The sequence below is a fragment of the Salvelinus fontinalis genome, chromosome 41 (genome assembly GCF_029448725.1).
Source record: "Salvelinus fontinalis isolate EN_2023a chromosome 41, ASM2944872v1, whole genome shotgun sequence".
Lineage (NCBI taxonomy): Eukaryota > Metazoa > Chordata > Actinopteri > Salmoniformes > Salmonidae > Salvelinus > Salvelinus fontinalis.
In genome coordinates this window covers 24244548-24263432 of record NC_074705.1, presented here as the reverse complement: position 1 = coordinate 24263432, position 18885 = coordinate 24244548, and the positions used below count along the sequence as shown (strand labels likewise).

Sequence of the window (18885 nt, the reverse complement as noted above, 5' to 3'; positions counted from 1 at the left end):
GTTAGCATCTCTCGGGTGAGCCATGTTTCCGTGAAGCAAAGAACGTTACAATCTCTGATATCTCTCTGGAATGTTACCCGTGCTCGGATTTCATCAACCTTGTTGTCAAGAGACTGGACATTGGCGAGTAGTATGCTAGGGAGTGGAGCGCGATGTGCCCGTCTCCGAAGCCTGACCAGAAGACCGCTTCGTTTTCCCCTTTTACGGCGTTGTTGTTTAGGGTCGCCGGCTGGGATCAGATCCATTGTACTGGGTGGAAGGCAGAACACAGGATCCGCTTCGGGAGAGTCATATTCCTGGTTGTAACGATGGTGAGTTGACGTTGCTCTTATATTCAGTAGTTCCTCCCGACTGTATGTAATGAAACCTAAGATTACCTGGGGTACCAATGTAAGAAATAACACATTAAAAAACAAAATACTCCCCCCCGGGGAGGGGTTGTAATTTCCCCCGTGACAAGTGCCTAGGAGCCTTACTCTGGGCGCACACCGAACAGGAGGAGACATAGAAGGTAGGCCACCAGTACTTCCCTCTAAGACCTCACACCGTCCTCGAAATACCCGGGTGACCTGACGAGGGTAGACTATGAGCCCACCGAATCAATTGATCACGAACAGCGAGCGGCACGTACCTACGACCCTCCGGGCACTGTGGAGGCGCAGGTTCCTCCCTTAGTGCCCGCTCGATGTCCGCGTCCACCTCCCATACTACCGGTGCTACCAGCTTGGCAGCCGGAATGATGGGAATAGGATCGATGGACCGGTTATCAGTGTCATATAGGCGGGACAGCGCGTCAGTCTTAGTATTGAGGGAACCTGAGGGAACCTGGTCGATATGAGATCGTAAAACGAAATTGGGTGAAATACATGGCCCACCTTGCCTGACGAGGATTCAGTCTCCTAGCTGATCGGATATACTCCAGGTTACGGTAGTCAGTCCAGATGAGGAAAGGGTGCTTAGCCCCCTCAAGCCAGTGTCTCCACACCTTCAGGGCCTTAACCATGGCCAACAGCTCCCTATCCCACATCATAATTCCGCTCCGCTGGCCCGAGCTTCTTTGAAAAAAAAGCACAGGGGCGGAGCTTCGGTGGCGTACCAGAGCGCTGTGAGAGCACCGCTCCAACCCCAGCCTCGGATGCGTCCACCTCTACGATGAATGCCAAAGAAGGGTCCGGATGCGTCAACACTGGCGCGTCAGTGAACAGCGCCTTCAAACGACGGAAAGCTCTGTCCGCCTCTGCTGACCACTGCAAACGCACCGGCTCCCCCTTCAGCAGTGAGGTACCTGACCAAAGCCCCGGATAAACCTCTGGTAGTAATTGGCAAACCCTAAAAACCGCTGCACCTCCTTTACCGTGGTCGGAGTCGGCCAATTACGCACGGCCTTGACGCGGTCACCCTCCATTACCACCCCCGAGGTGGAAATGCAATAACCCAGGAAGGAAACGGCTCGTTTGGAAAACTCACATTTCTCCGCCTTCAGGTCATGCTCCAGCAATCGCCCAAGAACCTTGCGTACCAGAGACACATGCGCGGCGCGTGTAGCGGAGTAAATCAAGATGTCATCAATATACACCACTACACCCTGTCCGTGCAGGTCTCTGAGAATCTCATCAACAAAGGATTGAAAGATGGCTGGAGCATTCTTTAACCCATACTGCATGACGAGGTACTCATAATGGCCATATGTGGTACTAAACGCGGTTTTCCACTCATCTCCCTCCCGAATACGCACCAGATTATACGCGCTCCTGAGGTCCAGTTTCGTGAAGAATCGCGTCCCGTGAAATGATTCCACCGCCGTAGCGATGAGAGGTAGTGGATAACTGAAACCCACAGTGATGGAATTTAGACCTCGATAATCAATACACGGACGTAAACCACCATCCTTTTTCTTCACGAAAAAGAAACTCGAGGAGACGGGTGACATGGAGGGCCGAATGTACCCCTGTCCCAGGGCTTCCGTGACATATGTCTCCATAGCCAACGTCTCCTCCTGGGACAACGGATACACGTGACTCCTGGGGAGTGCAGCGTTTACCTGGAGGTTTATCACGCAATCCCCCTGTCGATGAGGTGGTAATAGGGTCGCCTTCTTTTTATTGAAGGCGATAGCCAAATCGGCATACTCAGCAGGAATGCACACGGTGGAAACCTGGTCTGGACTCTCCACCGTTGTCGCATCGATGGAAACTCCTAAACACCTGCCTGAACACTCATCAGACCACCCCTGGAGAGCTCCCTGTTTCCACAAAATCCTAGGATTGTGAATAGCCAGCCAGGGAATCCCCAGCACCACCGGAAACGCAGGTGAATTGATAAGGAACAGACTAATCCGCTCCTTATGATTCCCCTGCGTAAACATCTCCAGAGGAATCGTGGCCTCCCTGACCAGCCCTGACCCTAATGGTCGACTATCTAAGGAGTGCACGGGGAAGGGGGGGTCTACCTTAACTAACGGAATCCTCAACCTCTGAGCGAGTCCGCGATCTATAAAACTCCCTGTTGCGCCTGAATCGACTAGCGCCTTTTGCTGGAGAGAGGGGAAAAACATCAGAAAACAAATTAACAAAAACATGTGACCAACAGGAAGCTCTGGGAGAGTGTGGTGCTGACTCACCTGGGATGACCGAGGAGTGTTCTGCCTGCCCTCTCGACTCCCAGATGGACTCCTCCAGCACCGACCGGAAGTGTGCCCTCTCCAACCACAATGGGTACAGGAGGAGCCTCCTCCTCCGGTCTCTCTAGATGCAGCCCCCCCTAGCTCCATCGGGATGGGAGCGGGAGGGCCAGGAGGTGGAACTGACAGAACCCTTTCAGATGGTCTACCCGGATGGACATGTCGATCAGCTCATTCAAGCTGAGCGTAGTGTCCCGACAAGCCAGCTCCCAGCGGACGTCCTCTCTTAGGCTACACCTGTAATGGTCTATCAGGGCCCTGTCGTTCCACCCCGCTCCAGCGGCTAAAGTCCGGAATTCCAGCGCGAAGTCCTGCGCGCTCCTCATCCCCTGCCGGAGATGGCACAACCTCTCACCCGGAAACGGCGGGTGAAGTCCGGGTAGTGGCCCTTCGCTGAGTCGGGCCCGTTCCAGACGGCATTGGCCCACTCCAGGGCTCTACCCGTCAGGCAGGAGACGAGGACACTCACGCTCTCCTCGTCCGAGGGAGCCGGCTGAACGGTGGCCAGGTAGAGCTCTAGTTGTAACAGGAATCCCTGGCACCCCGTCGCCGCTCCATCGTACTCCCTCAGAGGCGTGATACGCAGAGCGCTGGCACCGGATCCCGCTGGAGGAGATTGTAGAGTTGCTGGTGGGAGGGTAGGTGGGGTAGTAGGGAGACCACTCTTCTCCCAACGGTCCATCCTCTCCCTCATTTGATCCATTGCTGATCCGATGCGATGGAGGATGGACGTATGATGAAGGACTCTCTCCTCCATCGTGGAGAGAGGGGTGGTCGCTGCTCCTGCTGACTCCATATCGTGGTGCGTGCTTTTGTAATGTCTGGAGAGTGATGGGTGTGGAGTCAGACGCAGAGAGCAGAAGGTTGACGGGAAAAACGCTTTAATGTCCTTTCGTAAAGTAACCAGTTACAAACATGGGTGAAGCCCAAAACACAGGTGCAACAAACCCAAAACCATAGTTACTAAAAATACCGGACAGCGAAAACCCAAAAGAACACAAACACCACATACGTCAAATAACAACAAGCCCGCACAAACACCAGCGGGCTAAACTAACTTAAATAACCCCCATCCCAAAACCGCAACAAGGAACAGGTGAAAACAATTAGACAAAAACAAACGAAAAGGAAAAAGGGATGGGTGGCAGCTAGTAGACCGGCGAGCGCCACCCGAACAGGAGGGTATTCGTGACAACAGTAGTAGAATGTACAAACCCACTGGGCAAAAACTGGTTGAATCAACGTTGTTTTCACGTCATTTCAACCCTAAAATTAAACGTGATAATGTTGAATCAATGTGGAAAACTGATTGGATTTGCAAAAAGTTGAACTGACGTCTGTGCCCGGTAGTACGTTTCCTCTAACTAGACAGGAAAACCGGAAACGAACATGTAGACCCGGGGAAACCTCTGGGCAAGAGGAATGATTACCTTGTCTTCCCCAGCAAGCGTCTAGATATGGGTTGTGACTAACAGGTTTTGGAGAAGGCTCTGGGTTCCTCTGTTGGGATTGACCGTGTCCTGTGGTTGAACCTGTAGCGCAAAGTGACTCGTATAAAAAAACAACTCGATTAAGATGCACCCACAGCGGGGTCTGTTTTCCACCTCTGGGAGCTAATGCCAGATAAATGTCTCTGATAGACTTGTGGGCCTGCAGAGAGTTCATCAGAGCTGCGCCACTGAAACCCCCCTCTGTCACAAAATCAATGGGCTTCCGTGAAGTCTGCTCTGTTTCACATTGTTGTAAGCTCATTCAAGTAGAGTAAATGGTATGCTGGCTACTGTATTGTATCAGCTAATTGATATCTGCATGGAAGTCATGTTGTTTTCATTTATTTTCATGTAACTGATGATGGGGAAGAAAGAGAGGAGAGGAAGCTTCTTTGGACTATAAAAGATACGCCCATTGTGTTACTATGGTGACTTACAGTGATATAACTGAATCCCCCTTAGGTAATTTGTCTGACAACGTATTGTAGCTTTGACACCTGCTTCTTGAATTTTCATTGGACTGCTGTAATAGAAGGCAGTGTTATGATTGGTCCGGGGACATATTGATCCCGGTCGAGTGAATTGTGACTATCGTGGTGTATCCTGTATCGCACAGAGACAGGATACTGTCACTGTTACTCACTGCCAGAGAAAATCCCTTCTTTCTGGAGATGCATGGGGTGAGGTGATGGGGCAGGGATGAAGAGGGATGGAGGGAGACGAATGGAGGTAGAGGGAGGGATGGGAGGAAGGAAGGAAATAAGGAAGGAAGGAAGGAAATAAGGAAGGAAGGAAGGAAAGAAGGCAGGAAGGAAGGAAGGAAGGAAGGAAGGAAGGAAGGAAGGAAGGAAGGAAGGAAGGAAGGAAGGAAGGAAGGAAGGAAGGAAGGAAGGAAGGAGAAGGCTTATAGCTATTGAGGCAGCTTTTGAGTGAAAAGGAACACAGTATTGGCTGTATTTTTTTAATTAGGGTGCATTCACTTACTTAGAAACAGCCAAATGGGTAAATAAACAACATTATTACGATCAATGGAGGCTTTAGCTATAAAAAGTCTCATCTATTGCGACATCTGTGAATGGTTGGCTTTCTCTGATTTATGGGCATGTGGTAATATCCCCTGGTTATTGACACTGTGTATCACACCTATAAATAGTAGCGTGTCTCACGTAACAACGATAAAAAAAAAGGGGATTTCTCAGCATAGCAGTATGAAAGATTTGGCCTAAATTTGAAAAAATGCCCATCTAGTTTCTGGGCTGTTTTTACAATGAGATCTGGGTCCCCCTGTTATTATTTTTAGATGAATTTGATGGATGTGGTGGACACAGATGTATCTGAGAGAACAATACATTGTGTGTGTGTGTGTGTGTGTGTGTGTGTGTGTGTGTGTGTGTGTGTGTGTGTGTGTGTGTGTGTGTGTGTGTGTGTGTGTGTGTGTGTGTGTGTGTGTGTGTGTGTGTGTGTGTGTGTGTGTGTGTGATAAGAAGGGAGGATTTGTAGTGTCAGGTGATAGCAGTGGGAGGATGATGTGTTCTCTTCACCTTTCCTCGTTCCCTAATTCCTTTCACAACATCTGTTTGTTTCATGATCTGTTATTTCTAGTTGATGATTATTCCTGTGAGAACCGTAGAACGGGGAGGCGGGGTAGAAAGACATCATCATCTTTTCCCACATCATTTATTGATGGTTAAGACTCCATTTCCCTCACACACTCTGACCTACTGACACACTAACACAGGGTTTCCCAAACTCGGTCCTGGGCCCCCCCTGGGTGCACGTTTTGTAGTGCTAGGGCAAAAACCAAAACGTGCACCTAGGTGGGGCCCAGGACCGAGTTTGGGAAACCCTGCACTAACGTAGTGAGAGAGATACACTGTGTATAAAACACCACAAAGACAAACGCACAACCTACTGTTGATGTCAACTGTACGATGAATGTATCCATGGCGTTTGTTGTTCCTATTGATTTGTGTATCTGTCAGAGACTATGGCGTGCACAGCTTGTATGTTGCACCAGCTAGCCATCAAGCTAATCTATCTACGCCATTTGTAGTGTTGGGGACAGAGCTGAAGCAGAGCGAGAGAAATGGAGAGGGGCAATTCTGCTCTGTTCACTGGTGCAAATAACTGATTGCTATTTAGCGTGAAGTCAGATTTAGTCGAACGTCACAGACATGGACCATGAATGTATAATTGATGCCCTGGGGGTGGGGAGGCTGCATTCTTCCTCTCCTCTGTGAAGATACTGGAGCTGAAGAGAATAAAGCAGAGGAGGAGAGGAGAGAGGGATCCCCAAAAAAGAGTCAGTTTGGATTAAGGATTTTGATTTTGGGGAGGAAGGCGGGGCACACTTCAACTGTGGGTTTATGATGTCAACAGAACGGAGGGAACTCTGTCTGATTCTATTTCCCACTTTCTATTCTTCCTCCGTCCATCTTTCTCTCTACCCTCTCCTCTCTCCTGCTCCCTCTGTGCCTCCCCTCTGCTCTCTCTTTGTCTGCTCTCTCTCTCTTTCTCATTCTTGGCGGCTATCTCTCTTCTCCTCTCATTCCTCCTGCTGCTGCTGTTGCTGTGAGAGAGGAGACAGAGAGGATGCTTTAGAGGAGCAGGTAGTTTTCCTTCCTCCGGATCACACCTCTCCACTGTTGTCCTCACGGGTTGGGGTCTCAATCTGTTCCTCTCTGGCTGGCTGCTGTTGCTCCGAGGAGGGGCTTGGTTGAAGGAGGGAGGGATGGGCTGGAGGGGATGGAGACCGGCTCGGCTTGTGTCAGCGTTCGGCTGAACATTTTCTCCTCCGGCAGCAGTCAGAGCATAGACTGCTACGTCAGAGTGATGCTGCTCACCTTGGCGGATAAACACTCTCACTCTCACACAAAGACACCTGGATTTTGTGGATTGTAATCCCCGAACGTTCCTCCTCTCATCCAGACCAGAGGATTATAAACACCCACGCGTGTGAAGAGAGCTCAATCTATTTACATGGTTTGTGTGAGAATTATTGTGGTTGGCCCACACTCCATTTGGGTAGGATCACAGCAGTGATGTTTGGCTGAGCAAGTGCCACAGGTAATCTGCAACCCAGAGGAGGGCATCGAGAGAGAGAAAGAGAGAGAGTAAGAGAGATACAGAGGCACTACTTCTAGACATGAAGAAAATCTGGTCCAAGAAGAGGTTCCAGGTGAGTCTCTACCTTTCAGACACAAAGTTGCTTGGTTACACTTAGTGCATGCTCTTTTCTAAGCTGTTTTCTCATTGAGTACTAAAGAGCTGTAATGGCTTTGTGATAGATTATTAGAACCAAGAGATGGATACATACTTTGTTGCCCCACCCTTTTACCATTTTACCAGTAAACACAGATCATTGTTGCTATAGGTTAATAAATCCAGGTCTGTACAGTAGGTTTTGCATGGTATAGCTCTCTGTGTGGAATGTCCTCAGTGTCCTCTGGGTTCTAGTGGCCTCTGTGGCACAGAGGGTATGGCTTTACAGTTCCACATGACACGGTAACAAAGAATGCCACCCTTGGGGCCAATGTCCCATTCTGTTGGCTGGTGGGAAGATGCCTTTGGGGAGCTGGGTGGAAAATCAGCTTTTGGACAAATTTCACGGTCCAAATGTTTTTTCTCCATTTATATTATAAATGTTTCATTTGTAACACATTTGATTCTAATTAGCATATGTGTACCCTACAACATGTATCCTGGCAGAGAACGTCTGATATTGTGGATTTGACATTGGGTTTATCCCAAATGTGATCTGTGGAGAATAGAGAAGTGTGTCACTGGGCCACAGTGCAGACAACTGATATGTAGCACCAGATGACCAAGTACAATTATGTGGTACAGTATGTACGACACAGTCGATATTCAGAAATAACCATATAAACCTTGTGAAATATCCTCTCCAAACTCATAAACACTATAGAGCTTTGAGGAAACTATGGTGCCCAGTGATTACCTAGCCTTGCCAAGCCAGAAACCTTTACTGTGCAGAAATGCAGTTTGTGCCTGGTTCTGCCTACTACAGATGTGGCATCTTAATTTGATCACTCTTTTGTTGCTGAGATGCAAACTTGTGGTCTATTCAAGTTTTAAAAAGGCTTCTAAAGTTTGTAATTTCCCCTTTCAAATGTCAGACTTAGCCCCAATCAAACATGTATCTACCCCTACAAAAAATGTCCATTAATATAACAATATTAACATTATAATTAATATTAATTTTATAATCCACATAATAATTCACATTTCCTGTTGCTGCAGGATTATTTTCCTGCTGTAGCAAACTGGCTCAAATGAAGATCCTACATCTGTATGTGTTGATATGATTGCCCAGAGTTCCCCATAATCAGGAACAGGAGATTGACAACGGACGCTTCTAGTTGCTTCGGTTGTTTTTTGTCTCACTGTGGCCACCAGGCAACATTTCATCAACCGGCTCTGGCTGGCAAATAGCAGTAGGCATGGTACTTAGAGAGCAGAGCAGCCTGATTGATCTAGCAGTTGAATCATTACTTTTCTCTGACTTCAGGGTTTTCTGTGTCTCTGTACTGCAATGAGTCATTCCATTGAGCTCTCTGTGAGCTCTTCAAGGTCATGATCGATGGTTGGTCATAGGAGTCATAGGAGTCATCAAAGGTTACAGGAGTCATTGGAAGTAATGATTTATCAAGTTATCAGTGTGTAGGGTTTTAGTTGAGGCTCTAAGGATGTAGGATGCAGGACATGGAGTTTGAGATATGAGCTTCTTCTCTTGTTTGGGCCTTTTCTTTTGGATTCTGACAAAAATGGAATCCTCTGGTTCCAGTAACTCATTAAGTTTCATGACTGTTGTACTTTTTGCTGGTTTGACTCATGCAACCCTCTATCTCTCTATTATTTCAGAGGACCGGACACTCCACCAAGACGTTTGGAAGGTTCACCCATGGTGTGTTTTCTGTATGAGTTATTACACAGTTATTACTTAGGAATTGTACAGTTAATAATAGTAATTACACGTTTAATAATGACTATTACACAGTTAAGAATGGTTTTACACAGTTAATAATGGTTATTACACAGTTATTACTTAGTAATTAAACAGTTAATAATATTTATTACACATTTAATAATGGTTATTACACAGTTATTAATACATAGTTATTACACAGAAACTGAGCTTTACTGTGCATATTTAGCTTGTTGTTGTATCTGAGAACCACTTAACGCTTTCTGTATTAAAAAAGATCCTTGTTAAAAAAAATGATTTAGTACAGAGATTTCATGCATTTTTCATGTTTTAATTGCTGCTAGGAAAAAGACAGTGGGCTTTTTTATTATTTAGCTGTCAGAATGCCTCTCCTCCGCCCCCACAAGCAATTTTCTTGTACCCATATTGTTGCCTCTCTGCATAACATCACAGAATGAATCATTTCTGAGGGTCTTAGTTTAGCATTACATCTGGAATCTCAGTCAAACAGAAATGCTCACAGCTCCTTTTCCTAATCATATTTCCACCCAACTGTTCATCTAATCCACGATGTATATTGCAGCTAGACATTTTGAATGACAGCCTCTCATATTGCTGAGTCGATATTCCTTGCACAGTGTGTGTCCAGCTATTTATTCCCATCCCACTTGGTACAGATGGGTGAACCCAAATACACAAGGAAATTGACTGTTCAAACTGTATGATCACTGTTATTGTCTATTTCACATTTACCCCCTTTTCTGTCATTTAGCAGATACTGTTATTCAAAGCAACATGACAGTGAAATGAGGCATAACCCATTTGCTTGCCTCTTCCTCAGCAAGCTCCAGCAGTAGGCTATCTAAGCGTATGTGTCAGGGTTGGCAGTTGGGCTGGTGATTTTAGACTCTAATGGGTATGGAGCCGATTGGTCGTGTGGGTGAGAGAGATGGTGGTTTCTATAGTAACTGTGCTCTCCCGTCTGCCCTCTCTTCCTGCCACTATGGAAGCGAAGTTTTCCGCTCCTGCCGAAAGCAAAGCTATGGTAAACCAGTCTTGTTTTCTCTCGCGCTCTCGTTGTCATCTGTCCGTTCTCTCTCTCTCTCTCTCTCTCTCTCTCTCTCTCTCTCTCTCTCTCTCTCTCTCTCTCTCTCTCTCTCTCTCTCTCTCTCTCTCTCTCTCTCTCTCTCTCTCTCTCTCTCTCTCTCTCTCTCTCTCTCTCTCTCTCTCATATATATATATATATATATCTACAAGCCAAGATACTGTTGTGAATGAGGTCCTCCCATGTTTGCCTGGACTCATTTCCTCTTCCCTTTCTTTATTTACCATTTTCCATCTATTTGATACATCTCTGTCTCTTGAATATGTCTATTGCTCTATTCCAAACATTTCCACAGGGTTTTGCACTATACACCATTTAGTTCTGACCATGTCCCAGTTTCTTCTAGTGTTTCACCCACTAATAATGTCCTTTTAAGTCTCTTAAGTGGTTCATGTTTTTTCTTAACATCTTCCCTAGAAATGTCAGCTTCTTTGTAACATCTCTACTGATCTCATCAAAGGTCGCTGAATCAACTTCTCTCCTTTGAGATGATTTGCACAAGGCCTCCAAATCAAAGGCCACAGTTACAGTACTTATTGGGTGCTTATGTCTATTAAGGAGATAGAGTGCAAGTCAAAAGTCTGGACACAACTCATTCCAGGGTTTTTCTTTATTTTTTACTATTTTCTACATTGTAGAATAACCCCAACAATCTAAATATATGTCAGCTGTGTTGTGACAAGGTAGGGGGGTATACAGAACATAGCCCTATTTGGTAAAAGACCAAGTCCATATTATGGCAAGAAAAACTAAAATAAGCAATAAACGACAGTCCATCATTACTTTAAGACATGAAGGACAGTCAATTCGGAAAACTTCAAGAACTTTGCAAGTTTATTAAAGTGCAGTCGCCTAAACCATCAAGCGCTATGATGAAACTGGCTCTCATGAGGACCGCCACAGGAAAAGAAGACCCTGAGTTACCTCTGCTGCAGAGGATAAGTTCATTAAAGTTACCAGCCCCAGAAATTTCAGCACAAGTAAATGCTTCACAGAGTTCAAGTAACAGACACATCTCAACATCAACTGTTCAGAGGAGACTGGGTGAATCAGGCCTTCATGGTTGAATTGCTGCAAAGAAACCAATACTAAAGGACACCAATAATAAGAAGAAAATTGCTTGGGCCAACAAACATGAGCTATGGACATTAGACCGGTGGAAATCTGTCCTTTGGTCTGATGAGTCCAAATGTTTTATTTTTGTTTCCAACCGCCATGCCTTTGTGGAACGCAGAGTAGGTGAACGGATGATCTCATCATATGTGGTTCCCACCGTGAAGCATGGAGGAGGAGGTGTGATGGTGTGGGGGTACTTTGCTGGTGACACTGTCAGTGATTTATTTAGAATTCAAGGCACACTTAACCAGCATGGCTACCACAGCATTCTGCAACGATACGCCATCGCATCTGGTTTGAGCTTAGTGGGACTATCATTTGTTTTTCAACAGGACAGTGACCCAACACACATCCAGGCTGTGTAAGGGCTATTTGACCAAGAAGGAGAGTGATGGAGTGCTACATCAAATGACCTGGCCTCCACAATCACCCGACCTCAACTCAATTGAGATGGTTTGGGATGAGTTGGACTGCAGAGTGAAGGAAAAGCATCCAACAAGTGCTCAGCATATGTGGGAACTCCTTCAAGACCGTTGGAAATGCATTCCAGATGAAGCTGGTTGAGAGAATGTTAAGAGTGTGCAAAGCTGTCATCAAGGCAAAGGGTCGCTAATTTGAAGAATCTAAAATATATTTTGATTTGTTTAACACTTTTTTGGTTACTACATGATTCCATGTGTTATTTCATAGTTTTGACGTCTTCACTACTATTCTACAATGTAGAAAATAGTAAAAATAAAGAAAAACCCTTGAATGAGAAGGTGTGTCCAAACTTTTGACCGGTACTGTATATTAATCACCATAAATGAGTGGGCTAAAGGGCACTGTTGCAGTTAAAAGAGGTATAATGGTCCTTACTGACGTTGTCTTCTGTAGGGGTCAATAGACTTCCAATGGGTTTGGAATGGAATGGATGCTAGTCTGGTTTCAGCACTAGCCTGCTCTATTACCAGTAACATACCTCGTTAGAACCGACTGGTAGCCAGTCTAGAAGGTCGTTTCTATAAAGGTATTTCAACCAGGCTAGTGGTGTATTTCTAGAGGCCACATCTGGCTTCATATCACGGTTCAGTGACTCCCCCTTGTATTACCTCTGAAGGAGACCTGCCAAGGCTCAACTCTATTGCCCATTATCCTCTCTGTCGCTAAGTGAAAATGAAGTGTCATTTGTCACCGTGACTCAGACTCAGCTGTTGTTTTATTCCTCTCTCGGTTTCTTCTCACCCTCCTCTTCCTCATCTTCCTCCCGTCAGACTCTGAAACCACAGAGGATGAAGCCACGGAGCCCCAGGTACCCATGGAAACCAAGGAAGGACCTGGTGGGCGACACCAGGACAAGGCTGGCCGTAGAGTGCCTGCAGGTAATTCACTTAATTCATTAACTTGAGCATGATCTGTGATTTAAAGGCCCGTCCTTAATCAAGTCTGTAAATCAGGTTTCCGGGATTAAGACGTAAGCATAATTCTTCTGGCACCAAGTTAAATGCATGTGTTTGCATGGCTTTAGCGTGACTGTCGGTTATGGCACTATGTGTATGTTGGCATTAGCCCTACTCGTTGGATGAAACGTATATATGATGTCCTTTAATCCTTCACGCCATGATGTAATGGTGTGACAATGTGACATTCTGACCTACATGCTGCCAGGTAACCTCCTGGAGCCGTTGCATTCTCTCTCTCTCTCTGTCTGTCTGTGTCACTGCCACCCTACAGAGTTATGGTCTGGATAGAAAGCCCTGGCTTTCAGAAAACAGAGCACTTCCCCATCGGGAACATCACATTATGCCGCCCCTTTACTTAGCAGCACCAACTCTTTGTGTATGGAAATATAGATGAAACAGGATTTGATAGGGAACTGATGGTGATTTGTTATGGGGTTATCACAGTGCTCATCGGTGCCACCAAAGCAGATGCTTCACAACAGGGGTCACCAGCCTGTCTAAATGTAGACCATGAATATGGAAACACTCCTCTAGCAGCACAAATCTATTTTCAATTCTGTCCTCCTTGATGGCTTGTAAAGAGACTGTTTGCACTTTCGAAGGTTTCGTGTTGACAGCCTTAGAGTGCCGTCGTTCCCGAAAGAGGAAAGAAGAAGAGAGAGAATGGTGCTATCAAATGAGAGTGGAGGAGGGATTCAGTGTTTGTTCTTTTCATACAAAGGAACCAACACAAAGACTTGGCTTTCACTCATCGCCCCACCTGCAGTGAGATGTGAAATACATTACCAAGTATCAACCAGATAACAATGCAAATTGCATTTCCTCGAATAACTGTCCCTTAGCTCAGCACAGAAATCATATTCACTAATAATGTAGCTAATGCATGTCAATTATATTCCACCAGCTAATTTAATTCATTTCCCCCAAAATAAAAATAAAAATCCTAATTGGTTCTAACAAAACCTTTTGTTAACCGATAATGCATACATGTAGGATGCTTGTGGTTAGTAAGGTGTTGTGTGAGGATAATGTCTTTCATCATCATCAGCATCAGAATGAGTCATGGGAAATGGAAAACACATTTAAAAAAAAATCCGTTCCACACCTGCGTGGGAGGATTAGTAGACCACTCCCCTTCCTTCCACCCGGAGCGCCCGGAGAAGCACTGCCAGAGTGAATCCACCTCACTGCCAGAGAGGCTTTTAAGGATCTGCAAGGCAAGATTTTGGAAGGCTGTGTGCTTTTATCAGTAGGCCCCATCCTCCGTCTACTACAGTTTGCTCATATTGAGATTTTTAGAGATCTGAATTTGTGTTTTGTCTGTGGAGCTGAGTCTGTTTAGAATCTTCAGTGCTCGTGGGAGATGCTGCTTGCTTATTTTCCCTCGTTTCCTAGTCTCGTCCCAATAAATGGGTTTAGTCGTTAAAGGAAGCTGCTGACTTCAAGTTCTTTCAGCTGCTGATGCATTTCTGTCTCCATCTCCACTCGATAAAATGTCAATCACTGATTGATCGAGCTCGTGGGTTGTTTCAGTGCTTGGGGTGGAACACATTTGCTTATTTCCTTTTTTCCCGCCTCTCTACTTAATCAATCATCTTTGTTGGTTTAGACATTCCTCCAGTGCTTGTCTTAACTCTCCCTCCCCCTCTCTCTCGCTCTCTCTCTCTCGGTCTCTCTCTTTCTCTCCCTCGCTCTCGCTCTCGCTCTCGCTCCCTCTCCCTGTCATGCTCTCTCCTTCTCTTTCCCCCCTCTCTTTCCTCCCTCTCTCTCTCTCCTTTATACCTTCATTTCTCTCTCTCTAATCCACATTCTTCTCTAAGTCTCCATCTCCAGTCTTACCCCTGACCCCTGTCCTCTGTCCCTGCAGGTGAAGGATGTAGGATGATGGACTCCAGCCCTGACCGGAGGACCACCCTTCCTGGGGGCCATGACCCAGTGGTGGAGAGGGAGCTCATGGCTTTGGGCTCGCGGCCCCCAGGGGCCCAGGACCCAACACACCCCGGCAGGCAAGCTCTCTGCGGCGGGACCGATGGGGGGCCAGGGGCCCTAGTCAGACACCTGGGTGTGGAGCCCTTGATCCGGGCGTCACACGCTAACCTGGCTCGCACTAACCAACCCATGCTGGGGTCGGAGGAAAGTGTGTCTGTAGGAAGCGACTACTATGGAAGCATGTTCAGCCTCTACAGGGGAAGAACGTTTTCCATGCCTTTATAGGGACAACTTCTTATTTTCACTGATTAGAAAAAGAATGGCCTCCAAACCAATTTCCCAACTTTAACAGATACAACACACACAATATATTACACATCATGATTTTCCTAGATCCATTTATTCCCAAAGATTTCATATTTTCTATCGAATTGATAATGTATTTTAAATTTCCTTTTGTGTCCTTGCCTTTTAGCTTTTTTCAAATCATCATTGCTTCCGATAGTATATTATTTCTGTTTAGTTTTTTAAATCATACCTTCCTTTGACTTCATGCCATGACATTTTCCAGCTGTGTTCAGTTCTGTCTTGAGCTTGGTTCGATTTTATTATGATATCAAAAAGTATCACTGAAGCCTTTGGTTTCCCTGGGTTTCTGCTGCATGCCATGTATATTGACCAGATTGTTTCCCGTGTTCTACTAGCATTACCGTCAGATAACCCTGGATATCTTCATAGCGTTGGTGTCACACGCATGAATGGAAGTGTGAATCAAAGCTGATGTTTGTCTGCATGTCTTTGCCAGCTAGTTTCATCACAACTAAATTGACTGTGTGTCCAGCTAACATGAGAAGTGTGTGTGTCAAAGCATGTGTGATTGTGTTCATAGTTGATGAATAGGGGTCTTTCCTGGTTATGTTGGAAGAGATAGTATTAGATTAATTCATACAGGACTCGTATTATTTCTCTATGTGTCACTGCAACATGATAACATTGACCATTCAGGTCTGGTCTGGTCTGGGCAAAAGCCTGTGTGCTGTCATTCCAGTCACTCCCAGTAGGCCTTGGCCTGTAGAGGGGGAACATACACGTGACAGGGATCATGAATTGGAAACATACAAATATACAATATGATCTATTTGGCTCCTACACATGTTGTGTTAGACCCATGCATTATCTTCTATAGTGTATTGAGATTTGTGTCCATATAAGTTAAGTGTTAGCTGTGCTAAAATCACTTAATTTATGTCCATTCCATGTTCTGTTTATTTGTGAAAGGTACCTCTGTCCTGATGAGAAATCAACACTCAAATTATATTGACTATAAACAGACAGACACACACACACACACACACACACACACACACACACACACACACACACACACACACACACACACACACACACACACACACACACACACACACACACACACACACACACACACACACACACACACACACACACACACACACACACACGATCACGAGATTCAAACAAACGTTCTCAAACAAATATCCTCTACCGAGCACACAAACATCCAATGGCTTTTCTTCCTCTTCCAAAAACCTGGGCCTCTCCTTGTCCCTTCTTTATACGTCTAACTTCCATTTCCCTAAAACCCCCATCTTCCAGGACCCCATCTCCTTCTCTCCCCCAAACCCAAACAGGTCCATCCTTCAGTCCTGCCTCACCCCAGTCCAGTCAAACTGTATCCCAACCCACAACATCTCTCAGCTCCCATAAGAACAGTGTCACCTCACACAGTACCCAAGACCCTTCCCTGGGAGGAGCTGTGGTCAAAAACAAACTCCCAGGGATGTTTTCAGGAGCCTCCTCCCATACTTCAAGCAGCGGCAGCAGTGGTGGCAAGACACCCAAACTGGCCCGCGCTGCACCCAAGATCTTTGACAAGATCAAGGAGTTTGAACAAAAGGTGAGTGAGGTGAGTGCGGGGGTCAGATCTGGGCGCTCTTTCGGCCGGGCGGCATCCTGCGATCTGGGGGGGGTCTCCAAAGAGGAGGGGACAAGCCAGCCGGATGCCGCGGCCTCGAGGCGCTCGACGTTCGGAAAGAAGAGGGCCTCATCTCTGGAGGACAAACCAAGCTACCAGCAGAGGGTCCAGTGCTTCCAGAACAAGTTCACAGAGGAGCTGGCCAGGATCAAGAAGCTGGTGGGGAGACCCAACCTGAAGAAGGCCTACTCCACCGAGCAGTTGCCCCAGATGGAGAGACAGTCCGTGGGCAAGCTGGAGCCCATTCCCCCTCAGGTGGTCAAGAAGCTGGAAGAGAGAGAGAAGGTCCTGGAGGAGAGAGGACTATTAGGGAAAAGCGTTGAAGAGAGTGTTTCGTCCCGAAAATCATCCCAATCCCATGAGAAGGTTCTGACAGATCAAAGGAATGTTCCCCAACGGGAGCAGCATGATTCAGCTTCAGCGTCAGCTCAGCCGTCTGAGTCTAAAAGTGTGGGGAAAGGCTCTGTTTCCATGGAGACAGTACTGGTTAACCAGTTACCAGGACGACGATCACCCTCATCAAGAGTCATGCGGAAAAGCCCAACCAGGTAGGCTGAGATGATCCATTAGCATTGTGTGTGTGTTTTTGTGTTGGTCGATTTGTGTGCGCGTGTGTGTGTGTGCCTGTGTGTGTTGGTACACACTACTCTGACAGCTCAATAGTGATATATGTACACACACATTACAGATATAAATGACATAATTCCTTTCTATTTTCTCTTCCAACATTACATAATGCATTTGACACAGGGAAGGCCTTTGGAGCTCTCCCGCAGCGGCGAGGCCTCCACACACGGCCGAGGACCAACCACCTGTATCTCCAACACCCAAAGGGCCTTTGGCTGATAAAGAGCTGGAGCAGCCTCCACCCAGGATGGACCACCCCGGGTCTCCAACCCCTACCGCACAAAGAGCACCGCCTACCTACCCCAAAGGGCCTTCCTCTCCTAAAGAGCTTGAGAAACCTCTACACCACCGCAGGCCTCCAAGCCCCAGGTCTCCAAGCCCCACCATGCAGAGAGGACCATCACCGACCCCTGCCAAAGAGCCAGCCTCTGCCTATCCCCCCAAGCCCCCACGGCTATCCCCCACCCCCATCTCCACCCCTTCCATCAGCCCTCTAATGAAGAGACGGAAGGGAGAGCCGGGGAGGACGTCTCCCGCGCTGAAGATGACCATTCCTACCATCCTGGTGGAGGACGAGCTCATGGAAATGGAAGAGGAGGAGGCAGGAGAGAAGAGAGAGAGAGAAAAGACGAGAAGAGCAGGGAAGAAGGAGGGCAGGGCTTCCAAGACTCAGAAGAAGGGAAAAGTCTCGGGAAAGTCTTGGGAAAGTCAGCCTATGTCTCCTGAGACAGGTAGGACACTGAATTGCAGGTATCCACTGGGCGACACATCAGCTAGACATTAATGTGCTACCGTCTCAAATAGATTAATATCTACAGTATAGAAGGAAAGTAATACAGCTCCTGCCTTTCTGTAGTAGGAGACGATTCAGATGACTCTTACATGTCGGCAGATGAGGGGCCAGCTGAGAAACCAGCGTTTGAGAGGCCCCTGGGGGACACCATCGCCACCGCTGGCTCTGAGGTCCTGCTCAAATGTGTCATCACTGGCAGCCCCCTCCCAACAGGTAGGTCATCTCCAGGTAGAGGTTAAGCAAAGCTCTGGGGTCAGCTTTTGCCTTTCCCAAACACATTTGGACCATGATGAGGTAATACAGTGATTTCGGAAAGTATTCAGACCTCTTGACTTTTTTCACATTTTGTTACGTTACAGCCTCATTGGAATAAATCGTTTTTTCACACAATACACACAATAACCCATAATGCCAAAGCAAAAAATGTTTTTTTGAAATCTTTGCAAATTTGTTAAAAATTTTAAACGAAAATATCACATTTACATTAGTGTTCAGACCCTTTACTCTGTACTTTGTTGAAGCACCTTTGGCTGTGATTACAGCCTTGAGTCTTCTTGGGTAAGCCCCATATACTAATCTTACTTCATTTGCACACACTGTATATAGACTTTTCCATTGTGTTATTGACTGTACATTTAGTTTATTCCATGTGTAACTCTGGGTTGTTTGTGTCACACTGCTTTGCTTTATCTTGGCCAGGTCGCAGTTGTAAATGAGAACTTGTTCTCAACTGGCCTACCTGGT

General features: G+C 46.5%; 1 protein-coding gene across 6 annotated transcripts in view; it reads left to right on the top strand.

The window, feature by feature from the left end:
- LOC129840375 (striated muscle preferentially expressed protein kinase-like) overlaps window positions 1-18885 on the top strand; it is a 62307-nt gene that overhangs the window by 12853 nt on the left and 30569 nt on the right. For 4 of the 6 annotated variants that reach the window (XM_055908197.1, XM_055908195.1, XM_055908198.1 and 1 more), the window contains exons 1-3: window positions 14988-17269; window positions 17472-18079; window positions 18205-18354. In XM_055908197.1, the coding sequence (XP_055764172.1) occupies window positions 16251-17269; window positions 17472-18079; window positions 18205-18354 (1777 nt within the window). In that variant the 5' untranslated portion in view covers window positions 14988-16250. Of the gene's footprint in view, window positions 1-9051; window positions 9095-10125; window positions 10161-12589; window positions 12698-14645; window positions 14785-14987; window positions 17270-17471; window positions 18080-18204; window positions 18355-18885 lie in introns of those variants that run through there. The other 2 variants (XM_055908201.1, XM_055908196.1) reach the window with 2 other exon arrangements.